The sequence below is a fragment of the Kuraishia capsulata genome, genomic scaffold, assembly GCF_000576695.1.
Source record: "Kuraishia capsulata CBS 1993 genomic scaffold, Kuraishia_capsulata_scaffold_4, whole genome shotgun sequence".
NCBI classification, from domain to species: Eukaryota; Fungi; Ascomycota; class Pichiomycetes; order Pichiales; family Pichiaceae; genus Kuraishia; species Kuraishia capsulata.
This window is the reverse complement of record NW_019172953.1, coordinates 1175296-1197400: the sequence shown is the minus strand read 5'-3', so window position 1 is coordinate 1197400 and position 22105 is coordinate 1175296. Positions and strand designations below refer to the sequence as shown.

Here is a 22105-nt window from a genome sequence, read left to right as displayed (position 1 = left end):
TATTCATACTCCAATTCAAATTGGTGAATCCACTAACAATGCTCATATCAGTTGATAAATAAATAGAGTATCCATATTAAAAAGAATATAATCAAACAAAGGCGCTTTCAAATTAAAAATTAAAAGTCAGAATTAAAAAAAACATCAAAATCAAAGCGCAACTCCAATGTCTATCAGGCGATAACAAGAGGTTATTAGTGGACATACAGGTTCATCAAATCGTTCAAGAGGGAATACAGCAGGATCAAGCATCAAGCTTCAATCGCTGGCACTGTCTTCGCAGATCTCGCCTTTCACAGACTTCAGATCTTGGTCTGGCAAAGGATCATTATTGGTCTTTTTGCCACGACCAGTGAAGTCAACGAGTTTGGCGGACACCTTTCTCGTTATGGAGGGAACGAATGACTTGGCCTGATTCCCATTGCTGGAACCGTTTGAGGTGTTGATAGGAGTCCATGTGGTCTCTCCCGATTTTGATACGTTCGGCCTGAACTCCTCCTGGACCGACTCCGAGGAGAAATCCTGGCTGGAAACGATGGAAGAGGCCTGGTGACCGTGCGTGTGGGGAACCGACAATGGAGAGTCTTCCTCACTCAATGTTTGCAGGTCTGCGTTGGAATTGAATCTTCCGTCTGTGTGTTTCATTGCTGTAATATTGCCATTGCTGTCATACAGTTGGTAGTTTCCACTGGGAGATTCAGGGTCGTCCAATAGGCCGGATGACGAGTTCCGTGCGGCGTATCCTCCCATCAGCTGAGACATCTGGGAACGGCGACGGAGTTCATCATCCGTGACTCTTACACTCAGCAACTCGTTGGTGGCAACGGTGGCCAAAGAATTTAGCGAATCGTGGGGTTTCCACGTTCCATCTCCCAGCTTTGTTCTCCATGATTTTCTCACTTGTGCGTCTCTCTCATCATCTAGAGGTTGGTGCTGTAAGGCATCTTCGTACATAGATGATCTCGTGGAGTTGACATTTGTGGTAGAGCTGTTAATGCTCGCGTTGTCACCGTAGTGTTTGCCGTCTAGTTTCAACACGTTGAGTGTCGAGAGTCGTCTTGCGGTGGTCTCTTCACTGTTCATAGTGTCGAAACTCTGGCTGCGAGGCACGTTCGATCCATTGATGAAAATTGGATCCGAGATATCAGGGCTCTTCTTCTTCTCATCGTCGCTTCCGTTTGACTTTCTGCGTCTCCAGCAACAGAACAGCAAGAACCCAAGCAGCACCAGGACAACGATTGGAATAACTACTCCAAGTGCAATCGCGAGTGTCTTCTTATTCGAGTTCTTCGAGGTGTTGCTCTTCGAGTTGTTGGTTGGAGTGGCAGTCACGGAAGAGGTGGAGCCTGTCTTTGTGGACGTGTGACTAGAAGAGGAGCTTGAGGAAGACTTCGAATGGTGCGAGGATGACGAAGATGACGACGAAGTCTTCTTCTTCTTTCCCGCAATTCCGTCTATGTTAAACTTCTTGGTCGTGGAAAGACTGCCAAGCGTGGCCTTCAAGCTGATTTCAAGCTCTTTGAACTTAGAGGGAACATTGCCAGCAAACGTGTAGTTCGTCTGGAAGAACGTCAACCAGGTGTTGTCGTCAAACTCCACCTTAATGGTGGTATCGTTGATGTTGGTGAAGTCATCCTCATCCAAGGTGTACTCGAAAAACTCACCCCTCGTGGCATTGACATCTGGAAGGCTTGAAACGGTAAAGACAGTGGTGAGAACCTCAATGGTAAACTCCAATTGAACCGAGTTAGAGTACACATCGGTCACAGTGACGTTGAAAACGTGGTTCTCGTCTGTGTCCTCTGGAACATCTCCCGAGATTTTGGTCATGGCAGACAACGAGACCCAGGATGGAGCATTGTTCAGCTGCACGGAGGAGATGTTGGAACTGCTGATTATTTCACTATCCAAGAACACATCCTCAAGAGGAACAGTATAAGAAAATGAGTCACCAGCAGTGGCATTGATGACCAATGGAGAGGTCATATTGGTGCTCAGCTGGTGGGCACCAACCACGATGTCAAACGTTCCGTATGCGCCAGTGTATCCTTCGTAGTCCGTGGCAATCAGGATAAACCCAAATGACTGACTTGGCGCGATTTCAGAGTTCACGGCGGGAGCAGTTCCACTGAACGTGAGGGTATCGCTATCGAAATAGGCCCAACTTGGCAACGACGTTCTGTTGAGAGATTTCCCGTAGTAGGTCTTGATTTTGTTGGTAGACCCCGAAATCATTTCAAAAGTTTTTGACGAAAACTTAATGTTGAAATCAGCACCCGGACTCAAGACCAGACCATCGATTCCATTCGTGTCTCCATAGGCACTCAGTTGGTCGATAAGAGTACTGGCAGAAGACAGGGAAGGACCAGGATCAGAAGAGACCACGATGGAATAGGTCTTGTTCAAGGTGCCAGAATTGTCAGTTCCAACCAGGTAGATAGGCACGTCTGTTGAAGCATCGTCAGTTTTGGGAACCCCCGAAAAAGTGAGCGAGCTGGAGTCGAAGGACAACCAACTAGGCAGTCCATCAACAGAGTAGGCAACAGTTCCGTCGTCCGTCTCATACGTCAATTTGTTGATGGAGAATTCGTACTCCTCACCGACTCTGGCAACGTTGGGAAGTTGTTCGTCCAGCGGAAAGCCAACGTACGGAGTCGCGGAAACCAACTGCAGCCATCCCAGCAGCAGTAGAGCACCAGCTCCTTTGAATACAGACATGGCAGTGAGCTCTGAGTGTCTTTTCATTGCTTCAGAGTCTCTCAAACAATCCTCTCACTATCAGATTCTGGAACTCGTAGTGTTGGAGAAGAAGAATGCTTAGAGAACAAAAAAATAGAATTCCCGTCTAACCACTTCACCTGAGTAACGAAAGGGGTGTCTGGGCGTTTAATTAACCTGGCAGCTATAGGAGCGTCAAACCCTTGAAGTCGCGGTCGATGAATGATTCAAGGGGGAATATATAGAAATGCACGGCGGTGAAACCAGACAACACCCGCCAAAACAATGTTTGGATGCCTCCTTATGGTTTCAAGAAAGCGCGTTTATGCACGGGAGCGTGTTTATGTTTTGGGCTTGGCCCTTCGGATGCACGACCCGCGCGCTTACGCGTTTTCGATTTTACGTGTAATTTGTTGGATTTTGAAGCGGCGGTTAACTTGGTGTGGAAATAAAGGTTGAGGTAGACTTGGCTGAGAGTACCAGTTGGCGCAAACTTGTGACTGATTTCTGGAAATTAAACTAGAAGGCTGTTAGACCAGATTGTTCAAAGATGCTGGAAGGGCGGCGCAGCCTGCATGGGGTTTCAGACTAGTACGAGGTGCTCGAGAAAGACTAAAAAGCGAACAACAATAGAGTAAGAGACACTGAAAACATTCACCAAGCAATTGAGTGTGTTTTGCGGATACTCCCAAGATATAAGAAATCTTATTCAATCGGTTTATGTGGAATCCTTCCCACCCAATCTGTCAACCTTTATATAAACATGCCAGATATCTGCAAGAATGCAAAAGACCGCACCTGCGAAAACCAATTCTGAAAATATGTTGTGTGCGGCTCAAACAATTATTTTTAGCGTGCAAAGCCGAATGCAGATCATTTCCAGAATTCATGGCGGTGCCGGGGACTTCCTGGGATGAGACATTTTGTTGTTTGATGTGAATACGCCTAAGCCACAGTTGTTGACGTTGTGGAGAAAACCAGTTTATGGGCTTTGAAGATTCTCTGAGTGAAATGAAAAACAGATTCGGATTCCGCTATTGAAAACTCATATATTGCATTCTCCCCGGCATTTGAACCTTAAATTGAAAACTCGTACTAAAACGTTGGTCTCAGTACACGACTCTGCTATTGTCCATCCCAGCCCATCTGAGCTCATTTGCAAAGGCTTTAAACAGCAAGACGTTGCTTTAGACCAGTTTTCTGTCCTTTTTTGTGTCCTCAATTGGAATCTGATACTAAACCAGGCAATTAGAAATTCTGGTGCCGCGATCATTAACTCAAGTCATTTCCCTACCCCAGCCTGTTCTGTCGCGACAATTGAGAAGGGTCTCACTCGCAAGGGACAAGGGATACGCGAGAATATTCATCGAACTTGCATCACACAAGCCAAAAACTTGCAAAAGTTGTCTGGAAAGTTTGTTTTTGTTCCCTGTTTGCCCGCCTGTTTTTTTGTTATTCAATTGTGTTTCTGTTGCATGGTCTAGGCTGCCGTCCAAGACTGTTCACTTGTACTGATATTGTTTTCTGTTGCGGTGCATTTTTTCTGTTGATTTTTGAGATATCCTGCCATTTTTTGAGCCTTTTTAGTCCACAATGCTCAAATTGAAGCCTCTGCCGTACACAGGCTCAAGGACCGTTGTCCCTAGGAAGAGCCAGAACCAGGCGAAAATCACTCTACGTGGGCTGACGCTGTTTGGCCTTTTACTTATCTTCATCATCACCTACAGCTTCTCGCAGGTTTCAAAGGGAGCGGACCGTTCGGAATGTCGAAGAGTTTTTATGGCCCCAGCCTATGCCAGAATACATGGGTTTGACGAGACGCACACAAGGTTCGCCTCGAAGTACTCGCTTTTCCTCTACAGAGAGCAGGGCAAGGACCGAATGCCTCCAGAGTCCGAAGATACGCAAATCGAGCTGACCGGTACTCCTGTTTTGTTTATACCAGGGAATGCAGGCAGTTTCAAGCAGGTGCGTTCGTTTGCTGCTGAAGCAGCAAACATCTTCTACGACACATACCAGACCCATAAAGATACCGAAGACCATCTGAACCCGCTGGCGACAAATCTAGACTTCTTTTCCGCGGATTTCAATGAAGACTTCACGGCCTTTCACGGAAGGACAATGCTGGATCAGGCCGAGTATCTGAACGAAGCAATCAAGTTCATCCTCACCCTATACAGGGAGTCTGATAATCCAGTGGATTCGGTGATCCTTTTGGGTCATTCCATGGGAGGAATTGTGGCCAGAGTTATGTTGAGCTTACCCAACTATAAAGAGAACTCGATCAATACGATAATCACCCTTGCTGCACCTCATGCTGCCGCTCCAGCCACTTTTGATGGCGATATCCTCAAGGTGTTTGCATCCACAGACAACTTCTGGAGGAGTGGATTTGCAACCGGTGATGCTCAGACTGATCTGGAGAAGATCGCCACAAAGAGACTTGGTGATGTCTCGATTGTCTCCATCACCGGTGGTCTCTCCGACAACATCCTCCCTGCTGACTACACTACTCTAGACGGTCTCGTTCCATCTACGCATGGGCTGGTTGTTTCTACAACTGGTATTCCTGGAGTATGGACTCCAATTGACCACCTGGCTGTGGTGTGGTGTGATCAGCTGCGCAAAGTTGTCTCCAAGATGCTCCTGGAGATAGTGGATGGAGGTTCGCCAAAAAGAACGCGTCCGCTTCCAGAAAGAATGTCTATTTTCAAGAGACACCTGTTATCTGGGTTTGAGGAGATTTCTCGGGAAGAATTAGAGGCAGTGAATGTTGGCTCCGGTGGAAAGAGTTTTCAGTATCAGGTCAAAATAGATACCAAGCATCTATCGAGCTCGGTGTCCAGAGAGAAATCTCTACAAATACCTCAAAAGAAGAAGGCTGAGGGAGAAATGCCGGAACTGCATCTGTTTTACATTCCAAAAGATGAGTTGAAGTTCAAATACACGTTCTTGAGTTCTCTCAAGCCAGTGGCTATCGAACAGCTCGGGCAAACCTCGGCCCCTGCTGTGCTACTCTGTCGAACTCTCGCTCCTTCTGAAAAGAGACAGGGCCAAAAACTGTTGGATTACACCACCGGAAACACCAACAAGTATGTTGAGTTGGAGTGTGTGGACGTTCATGGCGATGTAAAGACAATCCCCAGGTCCTCTAGTGACACCCAATCAACGGTGGAATCTTCCGTTGGTGATGGTAGAACACCTTTCCAGTTGCTGGAGTATGACTCATCCATTCTAGAGCTATATGATGCGGTTGTAATTGTGGAATCACCAAAGTCGATCCCTGAAGAAAGTGAAGACTTTGTGTTGGGCGATTTGGAGCTGGAACAGTCCACAAACTTCGTCCTAGGTGATGCCAGTTTGTGGAAGCTATTCACGCGAGGTTATGATCTTTCGCTGCCAATGCACAGACCTATAGGCGTCTCGGTAAGCATACCCTCGGCGTGGAGCAGTCTTCTGGCGTACGAATTCGACGTGAGATTCGAAGAGTCTTCCACCGAGCGCTTTGCGCCTTTCATGATGCAGCACATTAGGGATGAGGTCAAATGGCACGTCAATTTGAACAGAGACGGCCGTGTTTTGTCGCTGATAAATGGAGTTTCCCCCTACTGTCCTTACTCCAAAAACAACCTCCCCACGATGCAGCTGAAACTCTTCTCCGATTCGCTTGCTTCGGACCAGGTGCTGGACATCTACATGAGCGTGGACTGGCTCAAATCTCTTAGTCTGCTGATTCTCAAATACCGATTGGCCATTGTGAGCATGCCCATCTCGATCTGTCTGATGGTGTTGTCGTTCCAGTGGAGGGTGTACATGAAGACTGCGGTTTACCCCAGCTTTGGAGCCGGGTTACAGCGACTGTGTAGGGTGGACATTATCGTGCCCATATTTGTTGTGGCCAGTCTACTTTCAAGTCTCACATCATTTGAGTTCGTTCAGCGCATCCTGCGTGCGCTCGACCCGGTAGATACCACGGACTTTGCTTTAATGAAGAGACTAGAGGACCCTAGCATTCACACAAACCCTTACTTTCTCGGAATTGATGCATCGGCTCTGTGGTTCTACGGTCCCATGTTCTTTATCATTTCAATATCATTGGTGTGCACAGTATACTTGGTCATTCTGGCAGGAGTTTCTGGGTTCCATTGTTTTAATGAAAGGTTTGGAAGCGGTGAAGCAGTGGAACGCGTTGCAAGACCTCCCGTGTTCAACTCTCGCCGTCGCACCGTTGGTATGATCATGGTTTTCATCCTTGTGCCATTTTTCGTGCCGTTCCAATTCGCCTACGTGATTTGCTGTATAGTCCAGATAACAGTGGTATTGCGAGCATCTTCTTCCAAGACAGCATCTACTACTCCAAGTCTGGCTCCAAGCGGAATGTCTCCATCACAAGTGTACCAGAACTTCAGCAACTACTCACTGTCTTTCCTCATGGTTATGATCTGGTTATTGCCCATCAACATCCCCATTCTGATTGTTTGGTTCCACAACTTTTCTCTCAAGTGGTCCACTCCATTTTCATCTTCTCACAACTTCCTGGCGATAATACCCATTGTGCTGGTTGTCCAGCACCATGTTTCGGGGTCGATGATTCCTCGGCCCAAGTCACGCGCGTTTCAAATGATCACCAGGGCCACCATTGCATACTTTTCGTTCTACGCCCTGGTATATGGGCCAAGAAACCTTTATTGGCTGCACCATCTCTTCAATTTCTTCTGCGCGTGGTGTCTGTTGTTGTGTTACGATTCGTCCTCGATATCAGGAAGACTGGTGGACTCAAAGGAGCAACCAGGTGAGAAGGACTCCATCAATGGCTCTTCGAAACTTCACTAAAATCAATGCATTCGCTACATGGTATTCGCTATTTATTCATATTTTTCATAGCAGATACTTAGTTTCTCTCCCTGTTGCTGAGGATGGCCAAAACCTTGAGGAAAAGGTTGATCACATCCAGATACAAAATGATCGTAGCAGACACCTCTTCGTCGGGATGGAATTTCTTCATTATCATCTGCGTATCTATAACGATGAAGACAGAGAATAGAAGAGCGCCTGCCCAGCTGTAGAAAACTTCCATTCCTGAGTTGTATGGCAAGAACATGCCCACGATTCCAAATCCCAAAAGCGCAAATAGGGCACCAGAAGCCCATCCCTGCCATTGCGTGAAATCGTACTTTGTTTGGAACGTGAAAATCGTTAGACCCAGAAACACAATCAGAGTTATCAACACCGCTTGCAGAACGACGTTGCTATCAAACAGAGATGTCGCCAAACCCACACCATAACTCTCACACAGAGTGAAACCTGTCAGCAACAGCAAGTTGTAAGGATATGACTTGGACTTGATGTAGGCGGCAATCATGAATCCGAAGGATCCGGCAATAGACACAAAGAACATCCACATGTTATTCAGACACCAGTCCTTGATGGCGGTATTGTTGTAGATCACGGCACCAGTCAAAAACGTCGTCAAAAGTTGCATACACAACAAGGAGTAGACCTTTCTCAAAAACACCTGTCTTATCTGAACATCGCACTCAGAAACATTGGTGGAAAACTTGAAGTCGTTGGGGATTTGAGACTCTCTTGGTTCTGGCGTGGAATAGTTCGCCATCCCGTCCAAAGCCTCGGCATCGTTGTAGGAAGGCGGTTCCACAGTAGGAGCGTAAGTATGTGCGGCGGAAGACATTTTCAAAATTATTTGAAATAGGAAAGGGCAGAATGCGATTTCGTAACGGTAGGATATATATGTAATACGTAGGGGGGCGGAGAGCTCCACAGGCGGCTCATCAGAATAACCATTTGTTGCACAGATGCACTGGTCTGATTGTTCTGAGTTCACACTACCTGCGCCGCATGCGATTTTTGAGGTTTGAGCCTTTTTTCATGAGCAGTTGGACTGAAATTTTAATGCATGGCTTGTTTGTTTTTTCACGTGTAAAACATCAGCAGTTGAGATCTCGAGTTTCCAGTCCTTAACGAAACTGTTCTCTTCGCATGATTAACGTGCAGAATGAACCCGAACAGCTCAATGGTCTTCAACTGAGGCGATTGTCTGATTATCATTTCGAGATATAACTTCTGGCCAACGGCTCCGTCGTTGAAAAATCTCGCAAAAAAAACACAGAACATCGCGCTGTTCTCTGTGACCATATCAGTGAAGTCTTTGGTCACGTAAGAGGTAAAGACTGTGTTGGGAAAGGCAAGTTGGTGAGATTGTTCTGATGCATAGATAGGATTCATCCTCACATCGATTTGGTTCTCAGTGAACCATTGCTCCATGGAATTCCTAATATTGAAATGGTAAGATTGGTCTCTATATTTGAGATACTTCAAAGAGCGTTGGTAGCTGATGATGGTGTTGTTTATTTGTAAGATATCGTTTTCCCCCAGCGAACTGTACTCAAGGTTTAGATGGAGCAATTTGTCCTTCCATGATGTCAAAAATAGAATAACCCCGCGAATCTGGCAGGTCAGACAATTCTTTGTTGGACGAATCGCTAGCGAGTTGAGATCTCTCAAATGTGGCAACAATTTTTGGAAAAAAAAGTTGTCAGCTAAATTTTTTTCGTTGAGCACAGTCATATCATGAGAGAGGTTTGTGTGGGTGAGCTCCATGATTCCAAGGTCAATGTGTTGAAGCTTTGAAAGGTCGATTGATTGCGACAGGATTTTGACTGCGATATCTTGTTGGTCCATAATAGTGCAATTTCTGAGGACCAGGCTGGTCAGGTTGGACAATTTGATCTTTTGAGAGACCAAGACATTGAAGAATGCCAACCATGTCAGTTCTTCAGGCTCGTTGAAATCCGTTCTGGCGAGCTCAAAGGTGAGTTTTTTCAGTGAGCACAGATCGGTACGCGTCAATATATTGGCAAGATCGACAATGCATTGGCTAGAATCGTTTTCAAAGACCAAAGTCAACTCCTCCAATCTCAAATAGGGTAGCGCCGAAATCACTCCGTCGTAGTCTGTCCTGGAGGTCAACGTCAAAGACTTAATGGCGGTTTTTAGCAACGGAAACATTTTCTGTGGGTTGCAATATGGAGCATTCAGCTTATGCAGTGAAGGCAGATAATTCATCATGAATAAAAGAGCATCCTCCAACGTCAAGGAAGCAAAATTCACTCCCTTGAAGATGGATAGTTTTGCAATGCTCTCCAGAGGGAAATCGGCGGCGATATCGCCCACTTTCTGGCTCCAAAACTTTCTAAAAATCACACTTTGATGGTAAGTGCTGAGACCCTTGGTTGTGATAAAATTGAGATCTCTAATGTCTTCTAGGTTTTTCCCGTTTTGCAAAGTCGTCAGCACAAAAAGGAGAAAATTGAGAGGTGTGTAGATGAGTGTTGTTTGAGCCGCATTGGAATGGATTGCTTTTGGTTCAGCGCAGGAATTTACTATCACAGTAATAGATCTCACGAGAGTTGAAGAGGCAGCCTTGTGAAGCCTTTTTGAAACTAGCGATAAGTTTTTCTGATCGTTGGTTGACAAGTTGCGAAAAATCTTCCCCAGAAGATCCACTGGAAGGGCTTCTATAGTTGGTTGCGCCAGTAGCGTGTTCCAGCTTACCTGCCTCTCAAGCGCAATGCTTGACCTTCTTCTTTGTGTATTGAAATAGGTAGCCATGTTAATTTTATCGAGCTAGTCAACTCAATGTCTCTCCTTTGAAAGGAGAATATGAGGAAGGACCTGAAGCGGATGTTTGGAGAAGTAGGTGTATTGTGAAAAAAAAATGTGCCTTTGGCTTATTTAATGCACGTATGAAGTCACATAGCTAAATTAGACGGAAAAAAGAAATTCACCCTCGGTGAAGACTTCCGACCAGCGATGGCTAGAAGAATCAAAAAAATAAAGGCAGAAGATCTCACCTTCCGGGATCGAACCGGAGACCCTAGGATTACTTTGAAGCCATTACAGTCCTATGCTCTTCCAACTGAGCTAAGGTGAGTTTCTGTTGGAGACATGGAACTCAGAGGTCGCTATACTCTGAGAATTCAGATCGGCAAGCTTAGTAGAAAATAAAGTTTGGTTCAATATTTCTGCAAAAATAAATCGTTTTCTATTTTAGAAACACATCTTATAAATTAATATTGTGCTTTTAAATTCATTGATGCTTATTTTGTTTTTTATTGCAACCAAAATACCAAAGTGCCCACTTAGACTGTATCACCTGTAGGTACCGTTGCCATGCTGGTTGCCAATGATACACCAGCACACCCAGGGTTTTGTCTAATGATTATACCGATTATCCAGTGAGATCATTTAACTATTTGAGGGGGTAAAAACTTCTCTCCTGCTCATTTCCAAGGAATTAGTTCCCTCCACAAGTGGAGTGAGATTTCTACTGGAGTTAAATGGTTGGATTTGACAATTTTGAATCTTGTTTCTCTTTGAGAGATAGTTGATCTTGATTGAACAATTGCTGTAAGATTGTGACTCTTTTTATGAAACACTAGTTACGCAATATATAACGAGTCGTGAAAATAAACTCCTTGAATTTTGGAAAACTCGAGATTTTTCAAATTTCTACACATTTCCAGACACACAAGTTAAACATTTTATGGAAGCAAAGTGAAAGTTGTCGCTTGCTGGATTCTAAAGATCCAGAAGACAAGCTTGAGACATAATTGAGATCATCCATAAGTCTTTGAAAGTACCTTATCATTATTTAAACTTAGCGTTAGTCCAACCTGAATACTCTTGTCTATTTGACAGACATCTGAAAGACGTTTCCACAGCTACTATTTTTTGGGCTCTGAACTCATAGCTGATACTAAACCTGGCTTCGCTGTTCATCTGCTATTTATTAGGAACATCGTTTTTAAAGCTTCTAGGGGACAATTTCTTTCCTCAATCTTTATTTCTGCGAGAGCAGCGAGAGCAGCGAGACCAAGAATCCTCGCTCAAGTACGACCAGTAATAAGACCATCAAAATGAGTTTCATGAAATTAAAAATACCTTCTATCACTTTCTGTAGGCTTCTTCTACTTATGCAATCCTCTTGACTGGACCACCAGGCGACTTCTTGTTCCTACTGGTCAACACCTCAACACCATCCTCAGTCACCAGCAAAGTGTGTTCGAACTGAGCACTTGGCAAACCATCTGCAGTAGTAGAGGTCCAGTTATCTGGCCACAAGTTATCTCTGTAGGTACCCATGTTCAACATAGGTTCAATGGTGAAAACGATACCTGGCTTACAAACTCCCACGGCCTTGTTTTTCGCGTAATGAGGAATATCCGGTTGACAATGGAAAAGCGTATTGATACCATGGCCGCAGTAGGATCTCACCACCGAGACATTGTTCTTCTTCGCATGTGCTTCGATAATCTCGCCGAGTTGTCTTATAGCAAGACCAGGCTTTACACTGGAGATCGCGAGCTCTAGCGACTCTCTCGTTGTTTCAACGAGATTGACAAGATCCTTGTTAGCAGTAGCCTTTTCTCCAACATAGTAAGTTTCATTCAGATCTGCATGGAACCCGTTCTTGTAGAGAGTCACATCCAGGTTAACAATATCACCGTCTTGCAAAGGGCGCTTGTCTGGAATACCATGGCAAATAACTTCATTCACCGAAGTACACACCGACTTAGGATAGTTCCAGTAATTCAAAGGCGAAGGATAAGCGTTTCTCTTTATTGTTTCGTTGTGGACAATCTCGTCTATCTCATCGGTAGTCACACCAGGCTTAACAGCCGCAGCGGCAATATCTATGACTTCTCTTGCCAAAGCACACACTACCCGAAGTGCTTTGATCTCTTTTTCGTCCAGAACCTTTATCTTGCCAGTTCTGTCGTTCTTGATCTCGGTAACGGGCTTACCATTCTGCGCGTAGTCTGGTCTTGGAATATGAGCAGGAACCTCTCTACGTGGCGTCAACGGATAGGCTGGCTTAACGTTACCAGCATAGCTGAACTTGGGAAATGGATCATAGCTATCAGCGTCTGGCTTCTTGTGTATGTTTTTGTGCTGAGCCCAGTTGCGGCGGAAACAAGACTGATCGCAGAAGACCATGTTGAGGCCTTCCTTGAGACAGGTCGGACACTTCAAGGTGGAAGTGGTTTCCTTGCCACAGTCAGGACCGCAACAGAACGTAAGTGTTGCCTCAACCATAATCTCAAGTTTATCAGAATGTTCTAATGATTATCAGGGAGCCGCCAGCCTTATTGGTGTAAATTTGATTGGTACGCCCCTTTGCAAAATTTTCGAAAGCTGGGGTCGTGATCAAACCAATAGCTCCCACAATGTTTTTGACACGACGAAATGAAATATTCACATATGCAGGTTCACATACACATATAGTATCTGTAGGATATCATGTAGGTGGTGTAACCCCAAGGCTCATAAGCCTTGGCTTTAGCTCTATAGAGGGTCTCGCCGTTATTGTTACAGACTATACCAGTTTGATCTGAACACTTATTGTGCTGCGAGCTTTTGAAGCAGGCATATTCTTCTAGGTGATTGTTGACTGTCCAGCTCTGTGGAGCTGGCTTATTGGAATATCCACAACATCCGAAACTCTTTGTGTTACTAGACCGTCCAACCTGACCGAACCTAGAAGTAGCGCTAATATAAAGTAAAACTCAGCATAATCTGTCCTTTTAAGTGTGTTTGGACAAGTTTTGTCCACTTTTTCCATATGCCCAATATAAAATTGACTGACGAGTGACATCTTGGTATACCTCTGAGTCATAGTTGAACGTATGTCCTTCAACTTTAATGGTAGGGTCCAAATTTAACTCAGTGTTCTTATATTGTTCACAACCCATGCAGAAGGCAAAAGTTTGCGGTCCGTGTCTGCCAGTTTGTCAAGTTCTTCTTCAGTTATAGCGTACTCAGCTGAGGGGTCTTTAAGGTAATTAAACTCGATGACAGGCACCGAACTAAAATCGAATCCATGGTGTAACTCCAGCCCATTCTCATCAGCATAGTCTTGCAACTGAGAGATAAACTTGAAATAATCAGTAATATATTCTAGTCTGACCATAATAATAGTGGGAAGGAGACTTCGTCTAGGCTTGCATTCTCACGATCTCGATCTCAGAGATTCAAGCTTAAGACGGGGGTAACTGCACCTCTTGAACTTCACACGTCTGCATGGTAGAACTTGGTTCTAACACTTCTCGTTAAAAGATAGGAGAATATATTCTTTCTACTCATTCTCCTTGATTTTCTTAAGATATCAATAATTTACTGCATTTTCCATTCCCAGATACCTCCAAGAATATTCATTGGTGACCGACTATGGGCCAACCCCTCCTTCAATCGGTAGTAAACAAAATAAAGTCCAAAGGTACATGGGACATGCCACATGCACCACGTGCAGCTTGATTCACACTCTGAGAGATTCAAATCTTTCAAATTGAACCTTTATCGGTCTCCTTCCAAGTCATCACCATCTGCAACACACTAAGAGCCACCATGACATTAGCACATCTTTGTTAGATTTTGTTGATCCATCTAGTGCTAAAATATGTATCAAAACTTATCGGAAAAACGGTTTCGGTTTCATCTGGCCTATCACATGTCATCTCTTGAGGGGGATCAAGTCAGGCTACTTAACAGGCAAATCGCGAAATTACACGCACAGCATATCGTGCCGATGAGATGACCGAAGCCACAGTAGGGATCGTATATCCAAGATCTGGTGCCTAGGCCGCAACACGAAGATCGGGTTCCAAAGAGATACCCGACCAAGGAATCTTTTGTGATGACACTCAAAGAGATAAAGGTCCAGACGTTGGGTGAAAGTTGCGGAGTAGAGGATGATGATGGTGGCACACCACATAGGCAGTCTAAGGGCCGTGCACACCAGATCTAAAATCAATTATCTATCTTCTCTATATACTGTACATTGCTCTGACACAGTTATCAAGGTTCAATTTGATTTCAGATTCAGTGAGAATGACCAGGCCTGAAGAAATTCTATGATAATAGACACCATGGTGCAATAGAGCAAGAATTTTATCAAGTTCTAGTCATACTGTAAGAGGATTCTGTATTGATTGAAGAGGCCAACTGACTTTGTGGGTCCAGATAAGCCGATGGACCAGCGGATGCTTCTTTTAACACGGCCTACTTGCGATGTTATTTTATTGAGGTTGCAATGTACTCCGTATTACTTTTACCCCTTACTGCTGACCCCTCTGCTCACATCGGAAACGCTTATAAGACCCACGCGGCATACTCCAAAATTTGCTTGCGATCTAAAGACTCTTCTGAAACCCATATGCCACTCACGGAAGACCCTATTGTTTGATGGAATTATGCTCACTATTGTTACCAAAGCTAGATATCGAGGAATGAATTACCACCCCCGGAAAAAAGGAAAAACGACTGAGGACGCACGAATACGCCTAAGCCGACTACAACAAGTAACTCGAGAGTGCATCTTATGCATGGAAATCCGCTCACCCAAGCATTGCAATCCGGTATTTTAGTTTCTTTTTCTTTCCCTGCTTAACGCCTTCCTTTCTTCCTGTACGAATCTTGGGCGTGCTTCCTTCGAAATCTGAGAGTGAACCATATAAGCTAAGAATCGGTTTTTAGGATATTCTCCACCAGTCTTGCTTGCGACTAATGATTGCAATGACAAGTGATCAAGGAAACCCCTCATCCCACTTTTTTCACTCTCTCCACTAGTTCCATTTTTTATCTTCACACTACTAGAGTCAGTCATTAGGAACCCTACCCGACAGCTGCGGCACGATGAAATCTGGCTCTTATGTCAGCCATGAATGAGTGCGATGCCTGGTATGTATACCCATCAAAGTGGGCATACTGGTATAATCTTGCGTACTCGCTAAGGCAACGGGATTAAAAATGCTATTAACTAAATCATAACCTACGTAATCCCTAAGCAGTTCCCCAAAAATTAATTAAACTTAACGAGGATGTTATACCCTTGCTCGGATATGACAGCATTCTAGAACACTTTCAATCAAAAAATAAACCGTTTTGACGAATCTGCATTGTCATCTTTTTCCGAGCAAGCAAGCCTACTGCTAGAGTAATGACTCGGTTTCCTTCCCTCGCATCTGCTACATGATACTACAATCCGGGGCTTGGACTCTGATATGTTTGCAAAATATTGACAGACTGGTACAGATGTTTCGGTAGAGATCATTTTGATGATTGGTGCGCAGCAAAGCAGGCTTTGTTCATGCCCAGTTCAATGGTCTCCACTCTCTGCCTTAAGAATTGATGAAGCAAAACGTCACTTTTGATAAAACAATTCCTCAACATTGATCATCTTCCCTTACCTTGCAAGTGAACATTGCTCCCTATTATTAATTTCGAGGGAAACTGCACGCGCGATCAATGTCCCATCCACTGCCGTGGTGGGCGTGATGGAAACTAGTGGTTATAATTCTATGCAATAGCGGCTCGCAAGTTTCCGCATGCATCATGCACGTATAACAGCTCTGCCGACGTCTGCTTGTCGGAAAAATCCAGGCAGGATGAACTTTACGAATATATATAATTACAAACCAACGACCGTTTCTAGTTTTATAGTCGTATACGTACATTTACAATCATTGCTATTAAGTTAACGCTTAAGAGCAATACTAAGCTCGTTCCAGTTATAAGACTGCTTCGCTACGCAGAACTTGTAATTTGACGAAGGGACATTAAAGTGCTTATTTGAGAACCGGATTGAAGAATAGATCTGAAAGTAGTTCGTCTTGGAGTCGGTCTCAGTCGTCGGTTCAAAATCCATAAAACAAGAACTACTTTCAGCTGTACTGTGAATCTGATCAACTATAATATGGACAATTTCGGCTTTGGCATCGGTGGTTCTTTGAAGATGGAACCCAGATTTCAGAACTACGGTGAAGGATATTCTTTCGATAATAAGAAGAGTGGTTTAGGCACCGACTTGCGGCTTAATTCGAAACAAACCCCTGCACACTACTCATATTCTTATGGTAATGGTTATTCACAGATGAACGGTTCAGGCATCATTAATCCAAATGACCAATTCGCAGCTTTCAACTCGAACACGAGTATTGGCGGATTTCTGGGAAATGAGACTTCAAGCAACTACGTTTACTCTTCAAACGAAAAGTACGAGCCAGCAATTCCTCAAGCCCCTACGATAACTGGAAGCTACTCGACTGTGGGATCTTCACCTTCATTGACTACCGTCAAACTTGATGATGATAGACAGAAATTTTTGAGATTTGACAACTACAAGTCAGACTCTCCAGCGAATCCACACAGAAGCTCCAGAAAGTCATCCAGTCCAAAATCTGCTGCTGTAACTCTTCCACCCAGAATTGATGCATCTGGAAAGGTAAAGCGGTCCAGAAAAGGATGTCTCACATGCCGTCACCGCAAGAAACGCTGTTGTGAGTCGAAGCCAAAGTGCACAGAATGTCAGAGGCTAGACTTACCTTGCAAATGGCCTCTTCCTGGTACCGAAAATAAAAACAGGTCTAAGAATAATGATTTCAGCAGAGATGAAATCAAGCATGAGATTTATGGAAGAATTAAGGTCTTGAGGGGTATTGTCGATTACAAGTTGGATGGTTAGAACCAGCAATAATTGGGTTCCTGCTCCAATAGCTCGATAAGAATATCAAGAATTCAACAACACCACCAGCATATCTATCGCTCTTGTCTGACCATGATCGGTTAAGTTTTTGTCACATATCATTGTCTCATTCCCGTTGTCTCTTCAGCTTGATCTGCATCGTGAGAGAGGGCAACCCTATCGTTGTTTCTCTCCACTCCATTTTTTGCATTAGTTTTTTTTTGCTTTATAGTTTATCATGGGTTTAATTGTTCTTTCGCTTATAATATGATCTAACATTGTTGACGACCGTCTAATTCCCTAAAATTCAGATGCCCCTATCTACCGCTGGGACTGGCGATTTCAGGTGCTGATGTTTCCGTGCATTTAGCCGGTTTCCAATGCAGCAGCTTTTTTGTTCTAGAAGGCTGCTTGAAACATGAACCGCTGAGTCAGACTTCCATGAATCGGCAATCTCAGGCGTATACATTCTCTACATTACTGTGTTGGCTTAGTTTGTTTAGCTTCTCAACATGAACATTTCTTTGATGATGTTTTTTAACCTCTCTGTTCATGGGAAGGCCACTTAATTCCGGGCTATAGCTAGCAAAAACCCCTTTCCCTGGCATGACAACTCGCACTGAAGCATTGCCTCGGTAACTCTGCTTCTGAGATAAGCACTTCACATGCGAGGGGACTAATAAAAGAAACTGTTCTAGCTAAAAATATCTGAAATCTAAATCTAACAGCAGGTGGAGAGGGACAAGGTATACATGCGTACAACGTTGCATTGAATACGAAATCCGAAATCTAATCAAATTGGGTCATCCAGGTCCGTTGCGAATTAGCAAATCAATTAGGCATACCCTAAATCAACAACCGCTCATTTTTTTTTCGTTCGCTGATTCATCGATTGGTGTATGATGGTTTCTTCCTTACCAACTGATCGTGTCCCGTGCCTAATGGGAAAGCGTGCACCCATCAACAAAATTTAGACCTTCAAGATTCGGCTCGCGATGATCTCCAATGGCTTACCGTGTTTACAACGTTCACACGTCTAGTTGGGAACAGACTTGTGGTATCAAAATTGAAAAAACATCAAAACTCAACTCAAATAGAACCTTGTTTTTACCAGAATTTAGTCAATTGCACAGAACTCCAAAATGTCGATGGCTCAGGGCCTTCCAAGTCTAAGGGATAGGCAAATCGGTAAGTGAGAAAGAGCTTTTGTGGTGTTCGATGTGACAAGGGAATTTCACAATTCCTTCAAGTCATTCAACGAAATACGAGAGTCCCACGAGAACAATCCGACTAACTTGCTTCATAGCCATCTTGGAGAAAATGTTGCACCTCAATATTGAGGGCAAAAATATGGATCTGACTGCGGTCAGCAACCAGGAGGAAATCATATGGAAGGTATTGATCTTGGATACCAGAAGTACGGCGATCGTTTCCTCGGTACTTCGGGTCAATGATCTTTTGACTTGTGGTATTACCATGCACACCCTAATAAATGCCAAAAGAGCTCCCTTGCCCGATGTCCCAGTGATATACTTTGTGGAGCCCAAACCGGAGAACATTCAGCGCATCATGCACGATCTGGAAATCGAGCACTACGCAGATTTCTATATCAACTTCACCTCCAGTTTGAGCAGAGAGCTGCTGGAAGACTTTGCGAAGAAAGTGGCTGCTTCAGGGAAAAGCCACAAGATAAAACAAGTGTTTGATCAATACTTGGACTTCATCGTTACGGAGCCTGACCTTTTCTCTTTGGATCTCCCAAAGATCTACAGTCAGTTTAACAATCCCACCACAACTGAGGATGAGATCACTGGAATTGCTGACAAGATCTCAAATGGGTTATTTGCCACGATTCTGGCGATGGGTTCGGTACCGGTCATCAGATGTCAACGTGGAGGACCGGCTGAACTGGTTGCGCAGAGACTAGACCAGAAGCTTAGGGACCATGTCATTAACACAAAATCTCAGTTGAACAGCACGGAGGCAACAAGTATTCAAAGATTGGTTCTAATCTTGTTGGACAGGAACATTGATTTAGCCTCCATGTTCGCGCATTCATGGATCTACCAGTGCATGGTTAGTGACGTCTTCAGACTCCACAGGAATACCATCACCATAACGGGCGGTCAAGATGATTCGACAAAAAAGTATGACATTGATCCAAGGGACTTTTTCTGGTTTAAGAATGCCCAATTGCCTTTCCCAGATGCTGTTGAAAACGTGGAGAAGGAACTGGCAAAGTACAAACAGGATGCCCAGGAACTAACCAATAAAACTGGTATATCTTCATTGCAAGATATCGACCCAAATTCAAGTGACACTTTGCATATACAACAGGCCGTGAAAGCATTACCAGAACTAACTGCAAGGAAGTCTATCATTGACATGCACATGAAAGTGTTGGCGGCCTTGCTCCAAGAACTGGAGTCGAAATCGCTTGATGCTTTCTTTGAGGTTGAACAAAATGTGAATGACCCCAAAGTGCAGAAGCAGTTCTTGGAGATTCTTAGACAGGAAACAAAAGGAGACAACAAGAAGGACAAACTGAGGACTTACATCATTCTTACATTATTGTCGGATATTCCAAAATCTTTTGCCACTGAAGCTGAGACAGTTTTGACCGAGCTGGGCTGCGATCTTTCTTCTTTGAATTACATCAAACGGGTCAAAGAAGTCATCAAGTTGTCAGCAATGTCTAACTTACAATCTGCTTCCTCGGGCTCCCTATCTGGATCTGGAAACGGCGAAAACAAATCTGCTCTTTTCAATGGCCTTTCGAACAAGTTGTATGGCTTGACTGATGGAAGGTTATCTGAAGGTGTGGGATCTTTGATCACCGGTCTCAAGAAATTGTTACCAGAGAAAAAGAAGCTGCCAATAGCAAACGTTGTGGAATCGATAATGGAACCAAACTCTGCCAACCAAGCATCTGCAAGCCTTACCGACGAGTACCTCTACTTCGATCCTAGATTGACCAGGGGTGTTCACTCAAAGCCGCCAAAAAGACAATCTTATAACGAGTCTATAGTTTTCGTTGTAGGAGGTGGGAACTACTTGGAGTACCAGAACTTACAAGAGTGGGCCAATGGAACAGGAGTGACTCCTTCGTCCAAGTTAGTTGTGTATGGCAGTACGTCGGTGCTCACTGCAGAAGACTTTCTTGACGAATGTGGTGAGTTAGGAGCGCAACCTTGAGGAACTACTGGTGGCTTGATCGGAAAGAAAAGCACTTAAACTTTTACAATTTTTTTCTAGTAACATAGAGTACACTTTTGCCAACACAGACATTCAAAGATAGCCCTTAGTGTTCTCCAGAACCGTTGTGCTTCTGCGGGCATCAAGAAACAGGAGTTGACACTCCTCGAGGTCCTGGACAGTGATCTCGGATCTACCAGCAATACCAGCCAAAATTCCAGCAGGTGCCAGAAGTTGCAAAGCATAACGCATCGACGTGGCAACACCTTGCTGAGCGATTTTGTTCAAAGCATCTGGGTGAAGGGCCAAACCCTCGATCTTTGCACGTTTGGCAATGATCGACTTGATTTCGTCAGCAGAGTAAGGCAGGGTCCTGACAATTAGCAATCTGTCAATGAGATCCGGAGGACATCCATGTGGTGAAACCAGATCGTCGGTTCCTCTCACAGTTGTCTTACCTCTGTTCGAAGCCAGAACCACCACAGGGGCTATGGAGGATTCGAGGGCCCTGTTCAGGTATGTGAAACATTCAATGTCTAGCATGTTGACCTCGTCAATAAACAAAACACCAGGAACCAGCTCAGCGACACCTTGGTCTATGTACTTTTGCACTACCTTGTTGACCTCATGTCTCAATTTCTCGGTGATTTCCGTCTTTCTTGGTTTCAGCAACTGACTCATCATGGACAGTACATCCTGGCCTCCTTGAGGTCTCGCGTTGGCAACGTCCAAGTCGTGCAACGTCACATCCTGAACAATCTCTTTCTTCTTGTGAACATCACCCTTTGGAAGTGGAACGTACTCTTCAGCTTCCAGATCAAACTCGGTGGCATAAGCATCGGACCTTCCAACTCTTTTCACAGCACCTGTGTTTGCCTCTATGTAAATGACATCGCCAATGGCAACTCTTTCCTTCTGGATACTCTCGTATATAACAGGGTCCAGACGTAGCTGTTTCGTTCCTTTGGCGCTCTTGAGTCCCACAATCACGTGGGAAATAGTCTTTCCGTAGCCCCCCAGTGGGTTCTCACTCTCTTCAGGAGTGAGCTCTGTGACCTCACCTTCGTACACCTCCTTCGTTTCTTTGATCCTCAAACCGATAGATCTTCTGAAATTTTCCATCAGGGCTTCGGTTTTCTTGACTTCCGCGGAAAACAATTCACTTCCAACAATAGGGCAGAAAGGCACTTTTGGGCCTAGTTCTTGCGAGATCGCCAAGGCCAAGGCGGTCTTTCCGGTTCCTGGACCACCAGCCAGCAGTATGGCTTTTCCACTCATCTTTTTGGACTTGATAAGATCAACGATGATACCACACGCTTCTCTGGCTGATTTCTGGCCTACAAAACCACCATCGATGGCATGGGCATTTCCAAATTCGTCCAGACCCAGCCCTTTGATGTGGGTATGTGCCGCAGTTCTACTCTCTCTAGATTGAGAATCTTTGACCTCACTTATCTGCACCATTGTCCGATTTGATTGGCTTGATTCGGCTTGAAAATGGGTAAGCGTGGCAACTTCGTGTGTCCTTTTGGTTACACTTACTATTCTCCCATCAGACACACGAAGTTCTTCTGTACCGTAATTTACACTTAACAGTGAGTACATCTCAGTCTGGAGTAGGAATCCCAATTTAGCCGCATCCGGAGATGCTCC

The 22105-nt window shown here is 44.5% G+C and overlaps 10 protein-coding genes across 10 annotated transcripts, besides 1 other annotated feature; 4 read left to right on the top strand and 6 right to left on the bottom strand.

Moving 5' to 3' along the window:
• Window positions 1–258: 258 nt before the first annotated feature.
• KUCA_T00003752001 (uncharacterized protein) lies at window positions 259–2745 on the bottom strand (the record flags this gene model as incomplete). Its single annotated transcript, XM_022602198.1, has 1 exon — window positions 259–2745. The coding sequence occupies one exon, from the start codon at window positions 2743–2745 to the stop codon at window positions 259–261; it is 2487 nt and encodes an 828-aa protein (XP_022459765.1).
• Window positions 2746–4311: 1566 nt separating this feature from the next.
• Window positions 4312–7551, top strand: KUCA_T00003751001 (uncharacterized protein; the record flags this gene model as incomplete). Its single annotated transcript, XM_022602197.1, has 1 exon — window positions 4312–7551. One exon carries the CDS (start codon window positions 4312–4314, stop codon window positions 7549–7551), a length of 3240 nt encoding a protein of 1079 aa, XP_022459764.1.
• Window positions 7552–7609: 58 nt separating this feature from the next.
• Window positions 7610–8407, bottom strand: KUCA_T00003750001 (uncharacterized protein; the record flags this gene model as incomplete). Its single annotated transcript, XM_022602195.1, has 1 exon — window positions 7610–8407. The coding sequence occupies one exon, from the start codon at window positions 8405–8407 to the stop codon at window positions 7610–7612; it is 798 nt and encodes a 265-aa protein (XP_022459763.1).
• A 242-nt stretch (window positions 8408–8649) lies between these two features.
• On the bottom strand, window positions 8650–10347 carry KUCA_T00003749001 (uncharacterized protein; the record flags this gene model as incomplete). The annotated part of the gene is made up of 1 exon (XM_022602194.1): window positions 8650–10347. One exon carries the CDS (start codon window positions 10345–10347, stop codon window positions 8650–8652), a length of 1698 nt encoding a protein of 565 aa, XP_022459762.1.
• Window positions 10348–11709: 1362 nt separating this feature from the next.
• On the bottom strand, window positions 11710–12834 carry KUCA_T00003748001 (uncharacterized protein; the record flags this gene model as incomplete). Its single annotated transcript, XM_022602193.1, has 1 exon — window positions 11710–12834. The coding sequence occupies one exon, from the start codon at window positions 12832–12834 to the stop codon at window positions 11710–11712; it is 1125 nt and encodes a 374-aa protein (XP_022459761.1).
• Window positions 12835–13456: 622 nt separating this feature from the next.
• On the bottom strand, window positions 13457–13708 carry KUCA_T00003747001 (uncharacterized protein; the record flags this gene model as incomplete). The annotated part of the gene is made up of 1 exon (XM_022602192.1): window positions 13457–13708. One exon carries the CDS (start codon window positions 13706–13708, stop codon window positions 13457–13459), a length of 252 nt encoding a protein of 83 aa, XP_022459760.1.
• Window positions 13709–14765: 1057 nt separating this feature from the next.
• KUCA_T00003746001 (uncharacterized protein) lies at window positions 14766–15161 on the top strand (the record flags this gene model as incomplete). The annotated part of the gene is made up of 1 exon (XM_022602191.1): window positions 14766–15161. One exon carries the CDS (start codon window positions 14766–14768, stop codon window positions 15159–15161), a length of 396 nt encoding a protein of 131 aa, XP_022459759.1.
• Window positions 15162–16489: 1328 nt separating this feature from the next.
• KUCA_T00003745001 (uncharacterized protein) lies at window positions 16490–17257 on the top strand (the record flags this gene model as incomplete). The annotated part of the gene is made up of 1 exon (XM_022602190.1): window positions 16490–17257. One exon carries the CDS (start codon window positions 16490–16492, stop codon window positions 17255–17257), a length of 768 nt encoding a protein of 255 aa, XP_022459758.1.
• Window positions 17258–18399: 1142 nt separating this feature from the next.
• Window positions 18400–18453: a sequence feature (Short protein (KUCA_T00003744001, CDK27765.1) was converted to a misc_feature.).
• A 124-nt stretch (window positions 18454–18577) lies between these two features.
• Window positions 18578–20452, top strand: KUCA_T00003743001 (uncharacterized protein; the record flags this gene model as incomplete). The annotated part of the gene is made up of 1 exon (XM_022602189.1): window positions 18578–20452. The coding sequence occupies one exon, from the start codon at window positions 18578–18580 to the stop codon at window positions 20450–20452; it is 1875 nt and encodes a 624-aa protein (XP_022459757.1).
• Window positions 20453–20545: 93 nt separating this feature from the next.
• Window positions 20546–21916, bottom strand: KUCA_T00003742001 (uncharacterized protein; the record flags this gene model as incomplete). Its single annotated transcript, XM_022602188.1, has 1 exon — window positions 20546–21916. The coding sequence occupies one exon, from the start codon at window positions 21914–21916 to the stop codon at window positions 20546–20548; it is 1371 nt and encodes a 456-aa protein (XP_022459756.1).
• Window positions 21917–22105: the final 189 nt, after the last annotated feature.